Raw genomic sequence first — 16258 nt, 5'->3', positions numbered from 1 at the left:
AAAGCAATTTGCAATAATATGAAAATAAAAAAAATAAAAAATAAAATTACCAGTTCAAGCAAAAGAAACAGAAGAGAGAGAGAATATAAATCGGTCCATTATATTTGTGTCTTTCTTTAAATGTAATTTCCTTAAAAGAGAGATGTTATCAGTATAATGAAGGGGTGTTAAAAGCACCACTCGGAAAAGCGTCAAATGGAAATACGTCACAAGGCTATTCATTCGGTAAAATTCTATCAGCGAAGCCCACGAAACTTTAGGCCATCAATAAAGAGGCCCAATTAATCTAAAGAACTCAACTATTTTTTAATTGAAGTTGTATTATCCTAAAAATCAACCAAATATTTTTTTTTATTTTATCTTTTTTGACAAAATTTATTATACTTATATACATTGATACTCTCAACTGTCAAAATTATTCTTCACTTGTCTCCTCTGCAATTCTCTCTCTCAAATTTTGATTTTTTTTCATTTTTATTTATTTTTTTATTTTTTTGGTTTCCTGCATGCCTTCTCGTCTCATTAGCCATCTTTGTTGACAATTCCAGCCCTCACATTGAAACTTTGAACTCTTCTCCTTTACATTACTTGATTATTATTGTTATTAAATCTTTTTTTGTTTCTTCATAAATTCCTGCGTCTGAGCTCTCAAAGCCTCTTATTTTCTTTTAACTCATCAACTTTGGAGAATTGGGTTTCAATTATTATTATCATTTCGAGATGGTTACTGCTTCTGCCAAGTACCCACTTGAATTACCACTCACTGCTCATTGCCATGGAACACTTGATCAAAGAAAGATTGAGTTTTTAAGCTCTAATATTTCTCGAGAATTAGAAATTTCAAGAATTAACTTGTGCCCAAGTTCTAGTTCCATTACTAGTTCGAAGGTAAATATAAAACTTCTCCCTTTAACGAAGAAACTCTACTTTGAAATATTGTAACTGTTTGTGCTTCTGATGGTATATCGTTATACAATTGATTATGTTGCAGCATCATTTATTATTGTTAAATTTTTTACTGCTAATTTGACTAGATTGTGTTTGTGGAAATAAAATGATAATATCTTGCGCTAAAGCTGTGGGAAAATATGCTGCTTGATTTAGAGAGGAGTCCAATTTCTTAAATAGTATAATAACTTGTGCAATCGTTGTTATACGGGAGGATAATATCTGAATTTTGTTGATATAGCTTGTGACAGTTAGTCGAATATGTGCTCTACCGGATATTGATGATTTCTTTTGGGACAAAGAACCTACGCCTATACTTGATTTAGTTGAAAACCCTCTTCGGTTGAAGAGCTTGACTATCAAGGTTAGTGCATGAGGTTTCTGATATTTTGTGCTTCTGCTTGTTTTGTAATCATGACCATTTCTTTACATCTATGGTGGGTTTGTGCAGGAACTTAAACAATTAGCTGTTGAAATTCGCTCTGAATTGTCTTCTATAGTGTCAAAAACTGAAAAATCCTTGAAGTCCAGTTTGGCAGCAGTGGAACTGACTGTCGCATTACATCATGTGTTTCATGCTCCAGTGGACAAGATATTGTGGGATGTTGGGGAACAAGTGAGATCATAATCGATGAACTTCTCTAAAATTTAGTGCATGGAGTAACAGCAGTACAAAAGAAGGAAATTTGATTGGCAGTTACACTAATTTACTCTCTTTTGTTGGCAGACATATGCACATAAAATTCTTACTGGAAGACGGTCTCTCATTCATACACTGAGAAAAAAGGATGGCATTTCTGGCTATACATCTCGATCTGAGAGTGAATATGATCCTTTTAATGCAGGGCATGGATGCAACAGTGTCTCTGCTGGGCTAGGTATTTCCTTGCCATTGATAAACAGTTCTTGTATTCTATTAGAGAATCACAAACCTTGAAAATATTCATACTGGTGATCCAGCTTTCACATGCTATTATGTAGACTTACTATGATTTATATGTCTAGTAACCATAGCTCTTCTTTGGTTACATGAATTATTTGTTGATACTTGAGAGTATATATGTCAGGCTGTTGGCAATTATTTTTGCTTAGTTTATGTTGTACTTAAACCGAACTCACTAAGCTTTTTTTATGGTAAATTGATTAAGAATGCCAAGGAAGTCTAATGCTAGTACAAATCATGTATACAAGAGAGCTAGTAAAGACAAAAGTGTTTTTCAACACAAGCTCAGAAATCAATGAATTTTCAATAATTTTTTCCACATCAGGTATGGCTGTTGCACGGGATATTAAAGGGAAACGAGAATGTATTGTTACAGTCATTAGCAATGGGACAACTATGGCTGGTCAGGCCTATGAAGCAATGAGCAACGCAGGATATCTTGATTCAAACATGATAGTCATTTTAAATGACAGTCGTCATTCTTTACACCCAAAGATTGAAGAGAGCCCAAAAACATCCATCAATGCTCTATCTAGTACCCTAAGCAGAATCCAGTCAAGTAAATCTTTCAGGCAGTTAAGAGAAGTTGCTAAGGTATGCTTTCTCTAGTTTTCCTCATTTGCTTTTTGACTAAATATGTAAAAAAATTGACTTTACTGTGTTTTAAAGAAATAAGGACTGAACATTGAAGAATGCCATTTTTGGTGAAGTTCAATTGCCAAGTTGATTGTTTCATAACTTTTTTAGAAAAAAAAAAAAAATTGGACATAAGTTGATTGTTTAATTATTGGGTGGCTCCCTTTGTTGACATGTAGTATTTTGGGAAATTTGCTACTAAACATATTGTAATAATTTTGGTGGGGTAGTTGGCTTTGGGAAAAACCACTTTTGGGGATTATTTGAAGTTATCAGACACAAGGAAATAATTCATTCAACATGCAACTATGAGGGATATTTGGGGCCTTCAGGCTTTCTTATGCATTCTTCGGTGGTTTTTGCCTCAATGTTTAGCATAATTAAGTTCGTTGTCTTTTGTTCACTTGATTATCATTCATATCTTTGTAACCTTGAAACGGATTTTTATTTTTTTATTTATAATTTTTTTTTTTGGGGGGGGCCAGGGTATGACTAAGAGAATTGGTAGGGGAATGCATGAATGGGCTGCCAAAGTTGATGAGTATGCGCGTGGTATGATTGGTCCACAAGGATCAACTCTCTTTGAAGAGCTTGGATTATATTACATAGGCCCAGTTGATGGTCACAATATTGAAGACCTAATTTCTGTTCTGCAAGAAGTGGCCTCTCTAGGTTCAATGGGTCCGGTGTTGGTTCATGTTGTTACAGAGGAAAACCGAAGAGCAGAAGATACCCAAAAGAGTGAGGCAATTGAAAAGCAGCAGGAAGGTACATTATTCCCTTTGCATTTTAAATTTGTTTCATCCTTAAAAAAAAAAATTGTCAATTGATGACCATTGAGTTGTGGAGAGTTGAGGGTAGAAAATTGAAATTTTGGATTGGTTTATGTCCTCAGAAGAAACTGCTTACTGAATAGATTAGCATATGAAAGTAATGGATTAGGTGTTTGCCTTTTCACTTAAAAAATGTCCTCCGGTGCAATGACCATTTGGTGCTAAACCACCCAGTCCTTCATTTTACATGTAGCAGAAAGTAACTATCTTTACTGCTTTCCTGGCTTGAGGTTTACTTAACACTTGTTCTCGCGATTTCTCTTATTATGCAGGTGCAAGTGACTCCAACTCTTTACCCTTTGGTAATTATTCTCGAACGTATGATGATTGCTTTATTGAAGCCTTGGTTATGGAGGCAGAGAAGGACAAGGATATTGTCGTAGTCCATGCAGGAATGGAAATGGATCTATCACTTCAACTTTTTCAGGAAAAGTTTCCAGAGAGGTACTTCGATGTGGGAATGGCTGAGCAACATGCAGTTACATTTTCTGCTGGTTTGGCATGCGGCGGTTTGAAGCCATTTTGCATAATTCCTTCTGCCTTTCTGCAGAGAGCTTACGATCAGGTCTTTCTCACTCTAGCTTTATGTGTATTTGTATGCAGATGGATTGATACTCATGATTCCGTTTAAAAATCTCTTTGGTCATTTGGATAGGAAGGATATATTAGAATATAATTTTGAGATGGTAAAGGTTGCATTTCATTTACATATAAAGGAAATTACATGGATTAAAGACGTGCGTTGACTTGCAATAGAAAATGTATATAAGATCCACCAGTGTGAAAAGAAACTTCATTGACGAATTGTTTTTATTATGATATCTTTAGGTCGTCAATGATGTAGATCAGCAAAGACTTCCAGTGCGTTTTGTTATTACAAGTGCGGGTTTGGTAGGATCTGACGGTCCCACACAGTGTGGGGCATTTGACATAACCTTCATGTCATGTTTGCCAAACATGATTGTCATGGCACCATCTGATGAGGATGAGCTTGTGGACATGGTTGCCACTGTTGCTAGCATTGATGATAGACCAGTTTGCTTCCGGTATCCCAGGGGTGCAATTGTCAGGACAGACCTCCCCGGATATAGGGGAATTCCAATTGAGGTAGTCACGCGGCACGCTTCATGTACTTGTCTAATCATAACTTTTGAAATGCTTTTATGTTTTCTTCATGTACTTGTCTAATCATAACTTTTGAAATGCTTTTATGTTTTATCGCCTAAGAAAATTGTATCATTGTTACGGACTTACCGTCGGTAATTTTAAGAGATATTTAGTCATTATATGTCCTCCTATTATCTTCTTCATATCCTATGTACCTCAAAATAGCTTTATAACATTGTATATGTCCACAATTATGAATTATCTGTTGATCTCTGGTTAAGGTAAACATCGTCCAAAATATTAAGTTATTTTTATCAATTTTATGACTTACTTGCATATTCCATTCTGCTTTTTTATTATTCTTCATTAGTCATTTTCAAACTTTACTTGAATTTGATTTGAGGAGATCGGAAAAGGGAAAGTTCTTGTAGAGGGCAAAGATGTTGCTTTGCTTGGATATGGGGCAATGGTTCAGAACTGCCTGAAAGCTCGGGCCCTTCTTTCAAAGCTTGGCATTGATGTTACTGTGGCTGATGCAAGATTCTGCAAGCCCCTAGATATTAAGCTGGTCAGGGAGCTCTGTCAAAACCATACATTTCTGATAACAGTTGAGGAAGGCTCCATTGGAGGATTTGGTTCACATGTTTCACACTTCATTGCCCTTGACGGACTGCTTGATTCAGGAGTTAAGGTGAGGGTTGCATTCACATCATGCTTGTTTATATTCTTTGATGGAAAGGTTTGGCAATTGCTTGTAGTTTCGCTCTTTACTGTTGCCGCACTATACTTTATATGCAAGGAATCTTCAGAAAAATTAAGTAGTTGTTTTTTCTATGTCAATTTCTTGGTCTTTAAAGGAATTTCTGTTCACGTATTTCTGATCACTTGCTTGATAAATTTTCCAGTGGAGACCAATTGTTTTACCAGACAACTATATTGAACATGCATCACCAACCCAACAGCTTGCTCTTGCGGGACTCACTGGACATCACATTGCTGCTACAGCATTAAGTTTGCTCGGGCGCACCCGTGAAGCCCTCCTTTTAATGTGCTAGAAACCACCGAGTTTTCTTTCTGGCATTTGAGTTTCCCAGATTGGTAAATTCACTTATTAGAAAGGATGAGGGAACAACAAAAACATATGAGAGGGCAAGAACCAAATATAGATCAACTGATTTTTTTTTTTTTTTTTTGGGTACGTCATTGTAAATTAATTGTTCATAGCAATTGTACAGCACCAATAATGAAATTACACATAGTTTGCAATGACATCAAGCAACGTGGTAACACTCTTTGAGAATGTAGCAAATTTGTTTCTGATGATTGGCGTGTTTTATACTTGATATATCAGGTAGTCGGTGGCTGGATTAAATAGGATTTGGGTTTAATTAAAACTTAAAAGGGGGCAGAACGGATAAACTACAAACTTAAGGAGGCCAAAATCAGTACTCTATAATCTAAGGGGCACAATGTAAATATTTCAATAAGCTAAATTTCCGTAAGTCCCTTATCTTTCCTAGAATTTATTTTTCGACCTGGGCATGGTTGATTCAAATCACCTCAAACAAAAGCATAAATGATAAATCGCACTGGATGAGTTGGACTATTTCTTACAACTTGACCTAGACCTTGGCTTCAATTGATACAAAAACTAATTCGTGCCCGGTGGGGTTCTATGGACAAAAACTTTAGCCTAAGAATGATGCCCACATGGACATAATGAAGTTAGTCATACGATAATGGCAATTACAAATGAGCCAATTCAAGAATATATGAATTTGGGGCATCAAATATATGTCGTTCATGTCACGTTTTCAAATAGTTTAACGTGTTATATGTTAAAAAAAATAATAATCCAAATCAAATTTCTATGATCACTGCAGTTAATCAAGCTCACGTTAGTTCATATCAAAGAACAATTCAACACGGACCAATGCAAGAAGTTGTTACCTGTCAGGATAATATGATGAATGCATGGGGAAAATGCTAAGTATCAAGAAAAACGAGAGAACGACGAGAGAATGAAGGATGTGGTGGGAAGAGAGAGAGAAAAAAAAACTGACAGGAGAGAGAGAAGAGGCAATTCTCTCGTCCTTTTATGCATGGGCGTGGTTTAGGTGTTAGGTATTTGGCATTTACAGATACCTCAGTGCAATAGACAACTGCTTGCTCCGATTTTTCACGTTTCAGAAATCACCCATGTAATTATAACTTTTTATAATGAGTTTATCAATTAAGCAATTGTTCAATAATCTGAAACATGACAAATCCTCGATATTTAAGGACCCACAGTGCGACTATGCATGAAGATTAGTGTATGTGGGCAGCCACGAAACTCGCCCAGTTTTTGAACGAAGCTCTTCTTTCTCTTTGGAGAGACCACTGCCACTTCATTTTATAGCACAAATTATAGCTTCCGTCACCTTTCTTCGCCGGAAACTTACTCCTCCGGCACCAGCAGACACATTCATTTTCTTTGTAGTATGGTTCGGGTGGGCTTGCTATTTCTTGCATGACGCTACAATGCCACACCCAAGAACAACAGATTTTGCTTTGCTGCTCATGTTACAATGTATACATAGATTTTGCCAGCAGACACCTTCATTTGTATTTTATTATGAGTGTTGCAATTGAAGAAGGCCATAACACAAAAATTGTAAATCTGACAAGGCCAAAAGCCCAAAACGTAGAATTTACATAGAAACCATTAATTGTGTATGTATATATATATATATATTCGTTTTTAACCGAGTTGATATTTTGTTTATCTATAAAGTTTGATAGAACTGCGATGATCTCTAGTTAATTTACAAGTTGATTTTATCTAATCCTTTTAGTTTCTTATTGCATCATCAGCGATGTCACAGGCTAAAACTCCATTTCAAGGGATGATAAAAGATTTCAAAGTAAGAGCAGCTTGCTATAAGCAAGATTGGATTGGCATTCGTTGTACAGGCCTTAGGTAACATTATTGCTCTGCTTTTGCACCAAAAATTTGAGACTTGAAAAAAATTAACTGTTAAATTTAAGCTAATGGTTTATTTCTAATTTGTTTCAGGATATTGGATTTCTTTGCCTCTTGCTCTCCCTGTAATCGCCTTCGGAAAGCAATTAAGTAGGGATACAGGTACATCATTTACAGCTCTGCTTATAATAAACTGAAATCAAAGAGGTTAATTTAGATGCTAAATATTGAGAATGACTCTGAAAATTTTATTTTCATCTTATGTTAGATGGAATCCTCGGCACGGTAGAAACTGTAGCTTCTACGGTAGCTGTTTCTAGCTTGGGCTGAGTGGTAAGGGAACCATTTTCAACGTTCAAAATTATTCAGGCTATGTTTGTAACTCTTTTGATTTGGCTTAATCTAAGGCATAACAACTAAAACTAGTTGACAGGCTCGTATTTACTAGCTGCCTACCCACGTATGCTTTGACAATGTTGTTTAGTTTCCTAAGGTAGAAAATCGTTCTTATTGCGTGTTAATTGTTTCTTCTCTCTGGGTTTGTGTATGGATGGCAATCTTGCTTTTTCTTCTTGCAATATTCAATGCATGTAACGTCATCAATAGATTTATTAGAATGGCAGAGGAGCTATTTGGCTTGTTGATTGCTGTTCTTTTCATTCAAGAGGCTGTTAAGCTATTTGCTTTTTCTATACATGATAAACAAAGTGAGTACTAAAATAAAACAGATCACATATATATTGTGGTTAAATCATTTGATATGTAAATCACAGGGTGTGGTCAGTGAATTCAGGATTGCAGAAGCTGAAGATCCTAAACTGGAGAAGTGTAAGTATAACTTCGAATGGCTGTATGCAAATGGGTTGCTACTTGCTTGCTATCATTTTCTCATTTGGGTTACTATTCACCTCCCCTAAAAGCAGACAGGCAAGATCCTGGCGCTATGGTACTGGTAAGTGACTATTAACTTCCATCATATAATAACAGATTATTGTGGTGAGATATTATTTTTACCTTTTCTTTTTTCTTATTCTCTTTGATGACATTGGTTACAGGATGTTTTCGAAGCTTCCTAGCAGATTATGGCATTCCTCTTAGGTCCTGTAGCGGCCGGGATTATCTTACAGTATACCTGGCAAACTTCCTTCAGATATTCCAAGGAGGTTGTTTTGTCCGCCTCCGTGGGACTCTGCATCATTGTACTATTGGACAGTAATCGTGGTATTGGTTGTCCGATGACTTGACTGTACTTTCAGTACATGTCTAGATGGGATTCTTTATTGAAAATATTCATTGTCCAAGTATTTAGGTACACAATTCTGGAAGAGTTGATATGTTTTGGAACACTGCCAATTATGCAGGATATGTCCAAATCCCAATATTATACATCTTTGCAGCAATTATCCCAGCATTGATGATAGCAGGTCTATACTTCTTCAACCAGTGTACTTCGCAAATGGCACAACAGAAGGAGTTCAATCTCAGAAACCCATCTACTTACCATTATGATATCTTGTTGCTGGGAATCAAAGTACTAAATATGATACTATTTACATTTCTTGCTCTTCAAGTCATGTTTCCAAACTTTTCTGAGCTCTTTCCCAATCAATAGTTGATACAGAATTTAGACTGAGCAAGCTTGTTTTTTATTATTTCATACTTTAATTTGTGCGTTTCTTGGACTCCCTCCTTCAAATGCGGTCCCTCCACAATCCCCCGTGCACACAAAAGAGTCCTTGCAGTTCTCAAGAGGCAGGTGACATGCAAATTTTGAGTAAAATTGACTTCCCATTGTCAGTATCAAAACCGAATTTATTTGGGCTCTTAGATGATGCGCTTGTGATTTGCAGCAAACAAGGGAGAAAATGGTGAAGAGTGCCAAGGAATGCATAAAGCAACATGAAAGCAACTCAGAAATATATGGAAGGATGCAAGCTGTCTTTACAAAAATAGACACTTCTCCAACTCGATCAGATTTGATTCAGCCTTCTTCAGTACCTAAAGAGATGGAGGACTTGAAGGAATTTGTGATGAAGGCAGATGATGGAGGGGATGCAATAGAAAAATTTGATCTCAAGAAACACATTGATGCATGCTTGCCGGTTAGAATTAATGAGCAAAGAGTTAGCAACACATTACAGTCATTACTTGTGGGTTTATAAATGTTTGCTCTGCCCATTATCGATAAGATACCTAACTCAGTTCTTTGGGGTTATTTTGCCTACTGGGCCTTTGACAATGTACCAGGGAATCAGTTCTGGGAAAGATTGCTGCTGCTCTTCATCACCCCGAGGCGAAGTTGCAAGTGAGTCATGAGCCATGCTCCTTAAAACTGTACATTAATGGAGGCAGACAACACCTATATCTTTCCTTATCGAATGTTTACTGATGATGCATAAGTGGGCTGATGTTATTTGGTTGATTACATGAATATCTAACTGTAATCATTAGTATGCCCAAATTCTTGCTTTTCTGCTTAAAATTTTAATTATGCTCTGATGACATGGCGTTTGGCAGAGTCCTTGGAGGGGTGTTCACGCCTCATTTGTGGGGTTGGTACCCTACATGATTATTGGTTTATTCACAGTCTTCCAGCTCGTGTATTTTCTGTTTTGTTTTGGGATAGCATGGACTCCTATCGCTGGAGTATTATTCCCTCTTCCATTCTTCTTTCTCATCAGCATAAGACAGTACATTCTCCCCAAGATCTTCCATCCGGATCATCTTCAGGAACTCAATGCTTCTGAGTATGAAGAAATTGCGTGTTCTAGCATAGAGATTCAGTATGATACAAGTTCATTCGAGAGTAAATAATTTTTTCTTTGCAAGTCTCTCAATTCATAGGCATGACAACCAGTGATGAGAGCAAGAAATAGGAACACCTGAAAGTGCGACAAGAGGATAGGGAAGATCAATTCTATGCTGTGAGATATTGGATGAAATGACTGCTCAAAGAGGTGGATTGAAATTCAGAACTGTAGGCTGAAAAGATGACAGATTCTATCAGATAAGAGTAATTCGTATGTACTTTTGCTGGTGTAACATAATATTCTGTTAATACTTTCTAGTAAATAGATGCCCATGTATGAACACTCATCGTTTCCAGGTACATCCATAAGGTGTCCGGATATAGAGAGAGACACAATGATCTGTACAATAAGCTGATTACGAATAGAATGGTGATTTCAGCCTGTGTCTGCCTAAATAATAGCCATGATCTGCAGATGAGTGTTGAAGAATGTCTCTTGTATAGCCAGTCAAATTCTTGGCACCGGGAAACAAATGTCAAGAAAGATTAAGATTGTGCTAGAATATAGAGTAGAAGAATATAAAAGTATTTTAAATTTTGTTATGCTTGGAAGTAGGGAACTTCTTTCGAATAGCTAGGTTTTGTACCACTTCAGTCATAAGAAATGGAGATATGTTTAATACTAATGTACCAAAATTTGGCAAAGCAGAGCTGTTTCTGGATTTGTATTAAATTTTCTAACTAATTTTGTGTGAACTCATACAAGTTACGATTTAGATTTTCTTTTTAACCTTGAATTGAAATGTATCTTTCGAGGTTGTACCTTGAACTCCAAGAAACTGACTTCAGAATTTTATAAGACAGAGACAAAGAGGGGTTTGTTTTGCTTGGTTTACAAGTTGTTTATATAGATATTTCTGTGGAAGACTAACAAGAACTACATAAACATACTACAAAATTTAACAAGTTTGAATGTATTCTATTGTCTTCAAGTCTCTGCATTACAACTTCTTAAAGTTCAATAGGAAGAAACAGTCAACCAAAATTTTAAAATTAATATCACTTATCTAATCTATTCTATTCCAACATTTACAACCATTTCTTGGCTCCCATCCTTTCAGTAATCCCAAACAATATGAGGACATCCAACGGAGAACTAGAAAGAAGGAAAACGGAATAAAAGAGGATAGAAAGTCTTCTTTTATATCGCGTCAAGAGAAATGAGAATTAAGCATCAATGAATGATTTAGTAGCGACCATCAATTTAGATGCTCGAATCTTCAGTCATTTGGTTTCTTCAATTTCCATATGCAGGATCACTAACAATAAATAGATGATCATCATCTCTGATAAGGCCTACATCATCAATTTCAGCTCCTTCTTTGGATAGAATCTTGGATGGAGTGAAGCCAAATTTTGTACTAGCAATGCTGAGTAGCTCTTGAAGTGACTTCGGCAGCAGCACAAGCTTTCCAGAGACTTGACCTTTTTCTGGGCAACTAATTGTCACTCTAGGCGGATAACTGCTCACAGTTGGGAAGTTAATGGAATGCTCACCGGTATTTGCAGCTGAAACTATACCAAACAGTGAATTGTGAAAAGTGTTTGGTCTTCGACGTGAATGCCTATTCAACAGGTTGATCTCAGGGACAGCTGATACAACTTCAGGTGTATATGGAGGTTTTGAGGGCTCACTGCTGTACTTCACCAAGTGCTTCCTAGGATTCGGTGCTTGCTGCTTCTTCGGAACGGTTAAAACTGGTGCTTTCTTAGGCTCTGGCTTCATCTGTAACAGAATTTGTATGTCTTCCTGGCCCTGGTGATCTGCAAGAGCCCTTGGCGTCCACCCATGGATATCTGGTTTATCAATGTCACTGCCTTGATCAATAAGGAACTTGACTATTTCAATGTTTCCTTCACTGATTGCCACATGAAGTGGAGTGGTTCCATTGCTTGTGAGCTGTGTTACATCTCCTCCATAATGTACAATCTTCTCGAGTAAAAGTAAGTCGTTTTGCTCAATAGCAGTGCATGCAAAATGACCAACATCACTGGATGATATCAAGGCACCATTTTCCGCGAGAATCCTTACCACAGGTTCATGCTTCCCAAGCATCGCTTCCCATAGGGGGACACTCCCTTCTGAATCTGTTAAACAAGGTACAAAATTTAATAGCCGACAATTCATGTTCATATTCATATGGGCCAGTGAAATAATAACAGCATTTTCATGAATTATTATCCCAAAGTCGCGATACCTCTTATGTTAAGATCTGCTCCATACTCTAGAAGTAGAACCACACAATGCTCATGACCTCTAGATGCTGCAATATGCTGTTGCATATAAAACAAAATAAGCTTGAAGATTATTTAAAGGAAAAATTAAACCTCTCAGACTCCCAAAGGGATGAAAAAAGGAGCTGAATTTGCTACCAGTGCTGTTCGCCCATTGTTGTCCAATTCATTTGGATCTGAACCCCGCCTGAGTAACTGATGCAACAGCAGACCATCTCCTCTGACAGCGGCAAAGGATAGACTAAGAGGCAAGTCCATTCTTCCCCGAGCCAACTTTTGCTCTGTATCTGTCGAAATGCCTTCCATCATTGGATCGCCCAAGTCTTTTAAATGCTACATCAACCACCAATATAGATTATCAATGACAAAATTTATGAATGAAGAGAAAAAAGATAAATGGACAAGTAATTGCTTAAGAAATTACAACATACCTGAAGAAGATTGTTCATGATTATTGTCCCATCCCCAACATTAGCCTGGACAAGGCTTAAAAAAGCAGTACGGTTCAAACGAAGAAGCTGACTCAATCGTTTGGTTCGGACTGTGAACAATTGTGGCTTATAACACAGCAGACCGAGCTCACCAACAACATCTCCTGGCTTTGCCTCGCCAACAACCTGCATTAAACCATAGACCAAATCTTATATGACTGATGGATAGTTATCAAGAAGAATCATTTCATCGACTTACCTGTTCTATTCCGCCCTTTCTCGTTATAAGTTCCTGTTAGATAAGCTAACACATAAGAAACTATAATTTGATACAAATGAGAACAATCAAAACTCAACAGAAGGGACCTAGAATAGTAAAAAAGCAGAGTTTACCATAGCACCAGTGACCAATATATACAAGTCTGTGGGTGCTTCGTTCTGTAAAATTACATCTTCTTTAGGAGGAAAATACTCTGCCTTCATCTCTGTCACCTTCAAATTCCCCAAAAAAAAAAAACAAACAAACAAAAAAACCAACAAACATGAAGCTGCTATTGCGATTTGTGTTTTAATGCGCATACGTATTAAAGTGAGACTTGTATTACCAGTTGGAAAAGTAAGTCGTTTGACACTCCACGGAACAAGTACACTTGATCAACCAGTGAATAGAATAGAAAGTGTGAAATGCTTGATTGAATTGCTTTTGGAAGTGATTCAATTATCTCTTGCTGCTGCAGCCCTTCTGAATCAGTTCTGTGCCTCAAGCACAAATGAGCAAGCATCTGATCTTGTAGCCTAACTGGTAGTTGGTTCCTTCTTGCAAAACTTGATGCAGCTTGTATAGTGTCCCTCTAAAATAAACCCAAATCGAAGACATAAACCCGAAGTCTATAGTAGCCGAGGCACAACAGTTACAAACAGACGCTGATGTAAAGATAAATGCTCAAGAACCCCACAAGTACTTACAAATTTCCTAGTGCGGGCAGTGCCATGAACAACCAGATTGTTCATATTTCCAAGCAAATATGAAGTGAGTCCAAGATTAAAGAACATGAAGAAGATATCAAATATCCTCTCTCTTGTATTAACAGGATGAATATCACCATATCCAGTAGTAGTAAGTGTGGCTATAGACCAATAAATTGAAGTCACGTAACGAACCCACAAGCTCTGTTGTTTGAAGTCTCCCAGGGTTTGCCCAATCCATGTACCCTTTGGGTCACGGTAATGCTCAGCCAGAAGATAGAAGGTGCATGCAGCACAATGAACCGCAAACAGAGTGACCTACAATATACCACAAGCCTACAGGGATCACGAATGCAAACTATAAACAAACTTCTGTTCTCCGAAAACATATTCATTGAACACATGATAAGGAATTTTGTAACATAATATACTCACACATGCAAGCTTTGAGTAGCGAACCCGAATGTAACTGTAGTTCCTGTCCTTTTCCAACCTAACATGACAAAAGAAATCAAAGAATTACTACACTTCAACACCGTCTGTCTAGTATAATGCTGTCTACTAATTCTTCATTTTAAAGTTTCCAAAATTTTCCATTGTTGAGCTTCCAATTTTTGCAACCGAGATGAGAGCGTTGAACATAGCTCCATTGTAGATATACCAAAAATATATATAACATAGGATGCTAGGATTGTTTATAACTGTTGTGGTTCTAAAAAATTAATATTGAGTAAACGTGAATATTAGTTTGTCCTAGTGAAATTGCTCCAATTTTGCCTAAAGAAACAGACATAAATTTTTGTCTCTTAGTAAATCTTTACCTGGCAAAGAGCCTACTAACTCTGCGAAGACGCCAGAGGCGAAGCATATTGAAGTAACCATAAGCCTGAAGAGCGGAGGGCAAAAACTTTCTACCAGCCTCAGAGGGGATGGTGGAGATGACATCAAAAGTAAGCCAGGTTTTGGCGTAACGCCAAGCGATTTTCTTAGGGTCATCAACGAGGAGATGAGTAGCTTTGTCTAGATAGGCAAGGAAGAAGGTTAAAATGATGTCAATGGCGAAAATTGCATTGACAACATTATCAGTTATAGCTAGTGGACGCGACGGTTGGTTAAGGAATCCAAATTCAAATGGGCACGCCCATGCCGTGTAGAACACTAGAAACACCAGAAATGTCTCCCACAATCTGTAAAAGAACACTGAAAAAGATCATTACATAATTTATGATACATTGATATTATCTATACTATTACGAAACTAGAGGAGTAGATGTCAGCTACAAAAACTTGAGAGTATAGCTGACTGAGAGTGAGAACAGGATATTGTATCAAACAACGATGACGCATTGTAGGTATGCTAAAGAAAGATAATAAAACGATGATGGCGTAAAATAGGAAAAGAAAACGGGAAATAAACAATGAAACCTGTAACGGGGTTCGAAGGGGGAAATGATGAAGCGGCGGAGAGTGATTCTGCGGCAGCTGCGAGCAGTTACGCCGAGAGAAGGAAGAATGCCGTCGGATATGCTGATTTGGCTGCCTTCTTCTTCTCTCGAAAACGTCTCCGTATCATCTTTATCTTGCGGACCTCCGACTCTGGCATCGTCGTCTTCGCCGCCGGCGCCGCAAAACAACACCCTCCTCTTCTTTTTAATTGACATGTCAAGGATTGAAACTGCTCAACGGGCAGAAGAGTGAGAGCATATGGGATTTGTATCTGTGTGTGAACAGAATTCAGCGGAACATGTAGTGTTTGTGTCAGTTACGTGATCATAGTGTCTATAACGTTGATTTACTCTTCTGCCCTTTGATTGTTTTGCCATTTGCTGGACTCAGATGGATTCGACGAGTTCAACTTGATTTTGTCATCACAATTTGAATATTAAATATATGATCGAATGATTTTGAAATATAGTAATTGCTATTAATTATTAATCCGAGATTAAGTAACACAGCATCCCTTCTTATTAAAAATCTCTTGGAGTAAAGTATCAATTGATCATCTCGATGTCATGATCCATGTGGGTTTAAAGAACATGCATGCATGCATGGCATGCAGAATATGGAAGCGGCACGTAAAACTTAATCTAGGGCGGTAATGGCGACACAGAGAATTTCTTTTATAAGCGTGTTTCTTTCTTTAATTATATCTTCATGGTTAAACAACTTAATCGTAAAGTGGGGAATTAAATATAGAATCTGAATTCTAAAGAACATATTTCGTGCCATTAATTTTAATAAAGTAATCTCTTGGCAGTCCGCTGGTTGTTGGATAGCTTTACACTTTAGATATGATTCTCTTAACTAAGCTTTGATTTCTTTGAGAACCACCGATTTAAATGGTTCTAACTCATACACCTTTTAAGTGGAACCCACTTGGGGTTT

At 37.2% G+C, this 16258-nt stretch overlaps 3 protein-coding genes across 4 annotated transcripts; 2 read left to right on the top strand and 1 right to left on the bottom strand.

Moving 5' to 3' along the window:
• Positions 1 to 445: 445 nt before the first annotated feature.
• On the top strand, positions 446 to 5738 carry LOC18054945 (probable 1-deoxy-D-xylulose-5-phosphate synthase, chloroplastic). 2 transcript variants are annotated; one of them, XM_006450440.2, is made up of 10 exons: positions 446 to 888; positions 1190 to 1312; positions 1400 to 1564; positions 1676 to 1826; positions 2217 to 2485; positions 3013 to 3295; positions 3633 to 3925; positions 4189 to 4467; positions 4874 to 5158; positions 5373 to 5738. In XM_006450440.2, the coding sequence occupies exons 1-10, from the start codon at positions 721 to 723 to the stop codon at positions 5520 to 5522; spliced, it is 2166 nt and encodes a 721-aa protein (XP_006450503.1). In that variant the 5' UTR covers positions 446 to 720; the 3' UTR covers positions 5523 to 5738. The 2 variants fall into 2 exon arrangements, with proteins under 2 accessions (XP_006450503.1, XP_024033824.1); XM_024178056.1 differs by lacking the exon at positions 1190 to 1312.
• Positions 5739 to 8048: 2310 nt separating this feature from the next.
• On the top strand, positions 8049 to 9748 carry LOC18054944 (probable boron transporter 6). The gene is made up of 6 exons (XM_024192474.1): positions 8049 to 8139; positions 8226 to 8384; positions 8488 to 8595; positions 8794 to 8963; positions 9283 to 9534; positions 9680 to 9748. Exons 1-6 carry the CDS (start codon positions 8049 to 8051, stop codon positions 9746 to 9748), a joined length of 849 nt encoding a protein of 282 aa, XP_024048242.1.
• Positions 9749 to 11257: 1509 nt separating this feature from the next.
• LOC18054943 (potassium channel AKT1) lies at positions 11258 to 15710 on the bottom strand. The gene is made up of 11 exons (XM_006450438.2): positions 15299 to 15710; positions 14695 to 15060; positions 14309 to 14366; positions 13874 to 14191; positions 13513 to 13758; positions 13301 to 13399; positions 13167 to 13199; positions 12908 to 13093; positions 12615 to 12809; positions 12440 to 12515; positions 11258 to 12329 (listed from the first exon to the last, which is right to left on the bottom strand). The coding sequence occupies exons 1-11, from the start codon at positions 15532 to 15534 to the stop codon at positions 11479 to 11481; spliced, it is 2664 nt and encodes an 887-aa protein (XP_006450501.1). The 5' UTR covers positions 15535 to 15710; the 3' UTR covers positions 11258 to 11478.
• Between the last annotated feature and the right edge of the window lie 548 nt (positions 15711 to 16258).

The sequence above is a fragment of the Citrus clementina genome, unplaced genomic scaffold, assembly GCF_000493195.1.
Source record: "Citrus clementina cultivar Clemenules unplaced genomic scaffold, Citrus_clementina_v1.0 scaffold_1, whole genome shotgun sequence".
Classification (NCBI taxonomy): domain Eukaryota; kingdom Viridiplantae; phylum Streptophyta; class Magnoliopsida; order Sapindales; family Rutaceae; genus Citrus; species Citrus x clementina.
The sequence above is the reverse complement of the archived record's forward strand: the minus strand, read 5'-3'. Positions and strand labels throughout refer to the sequence as shown.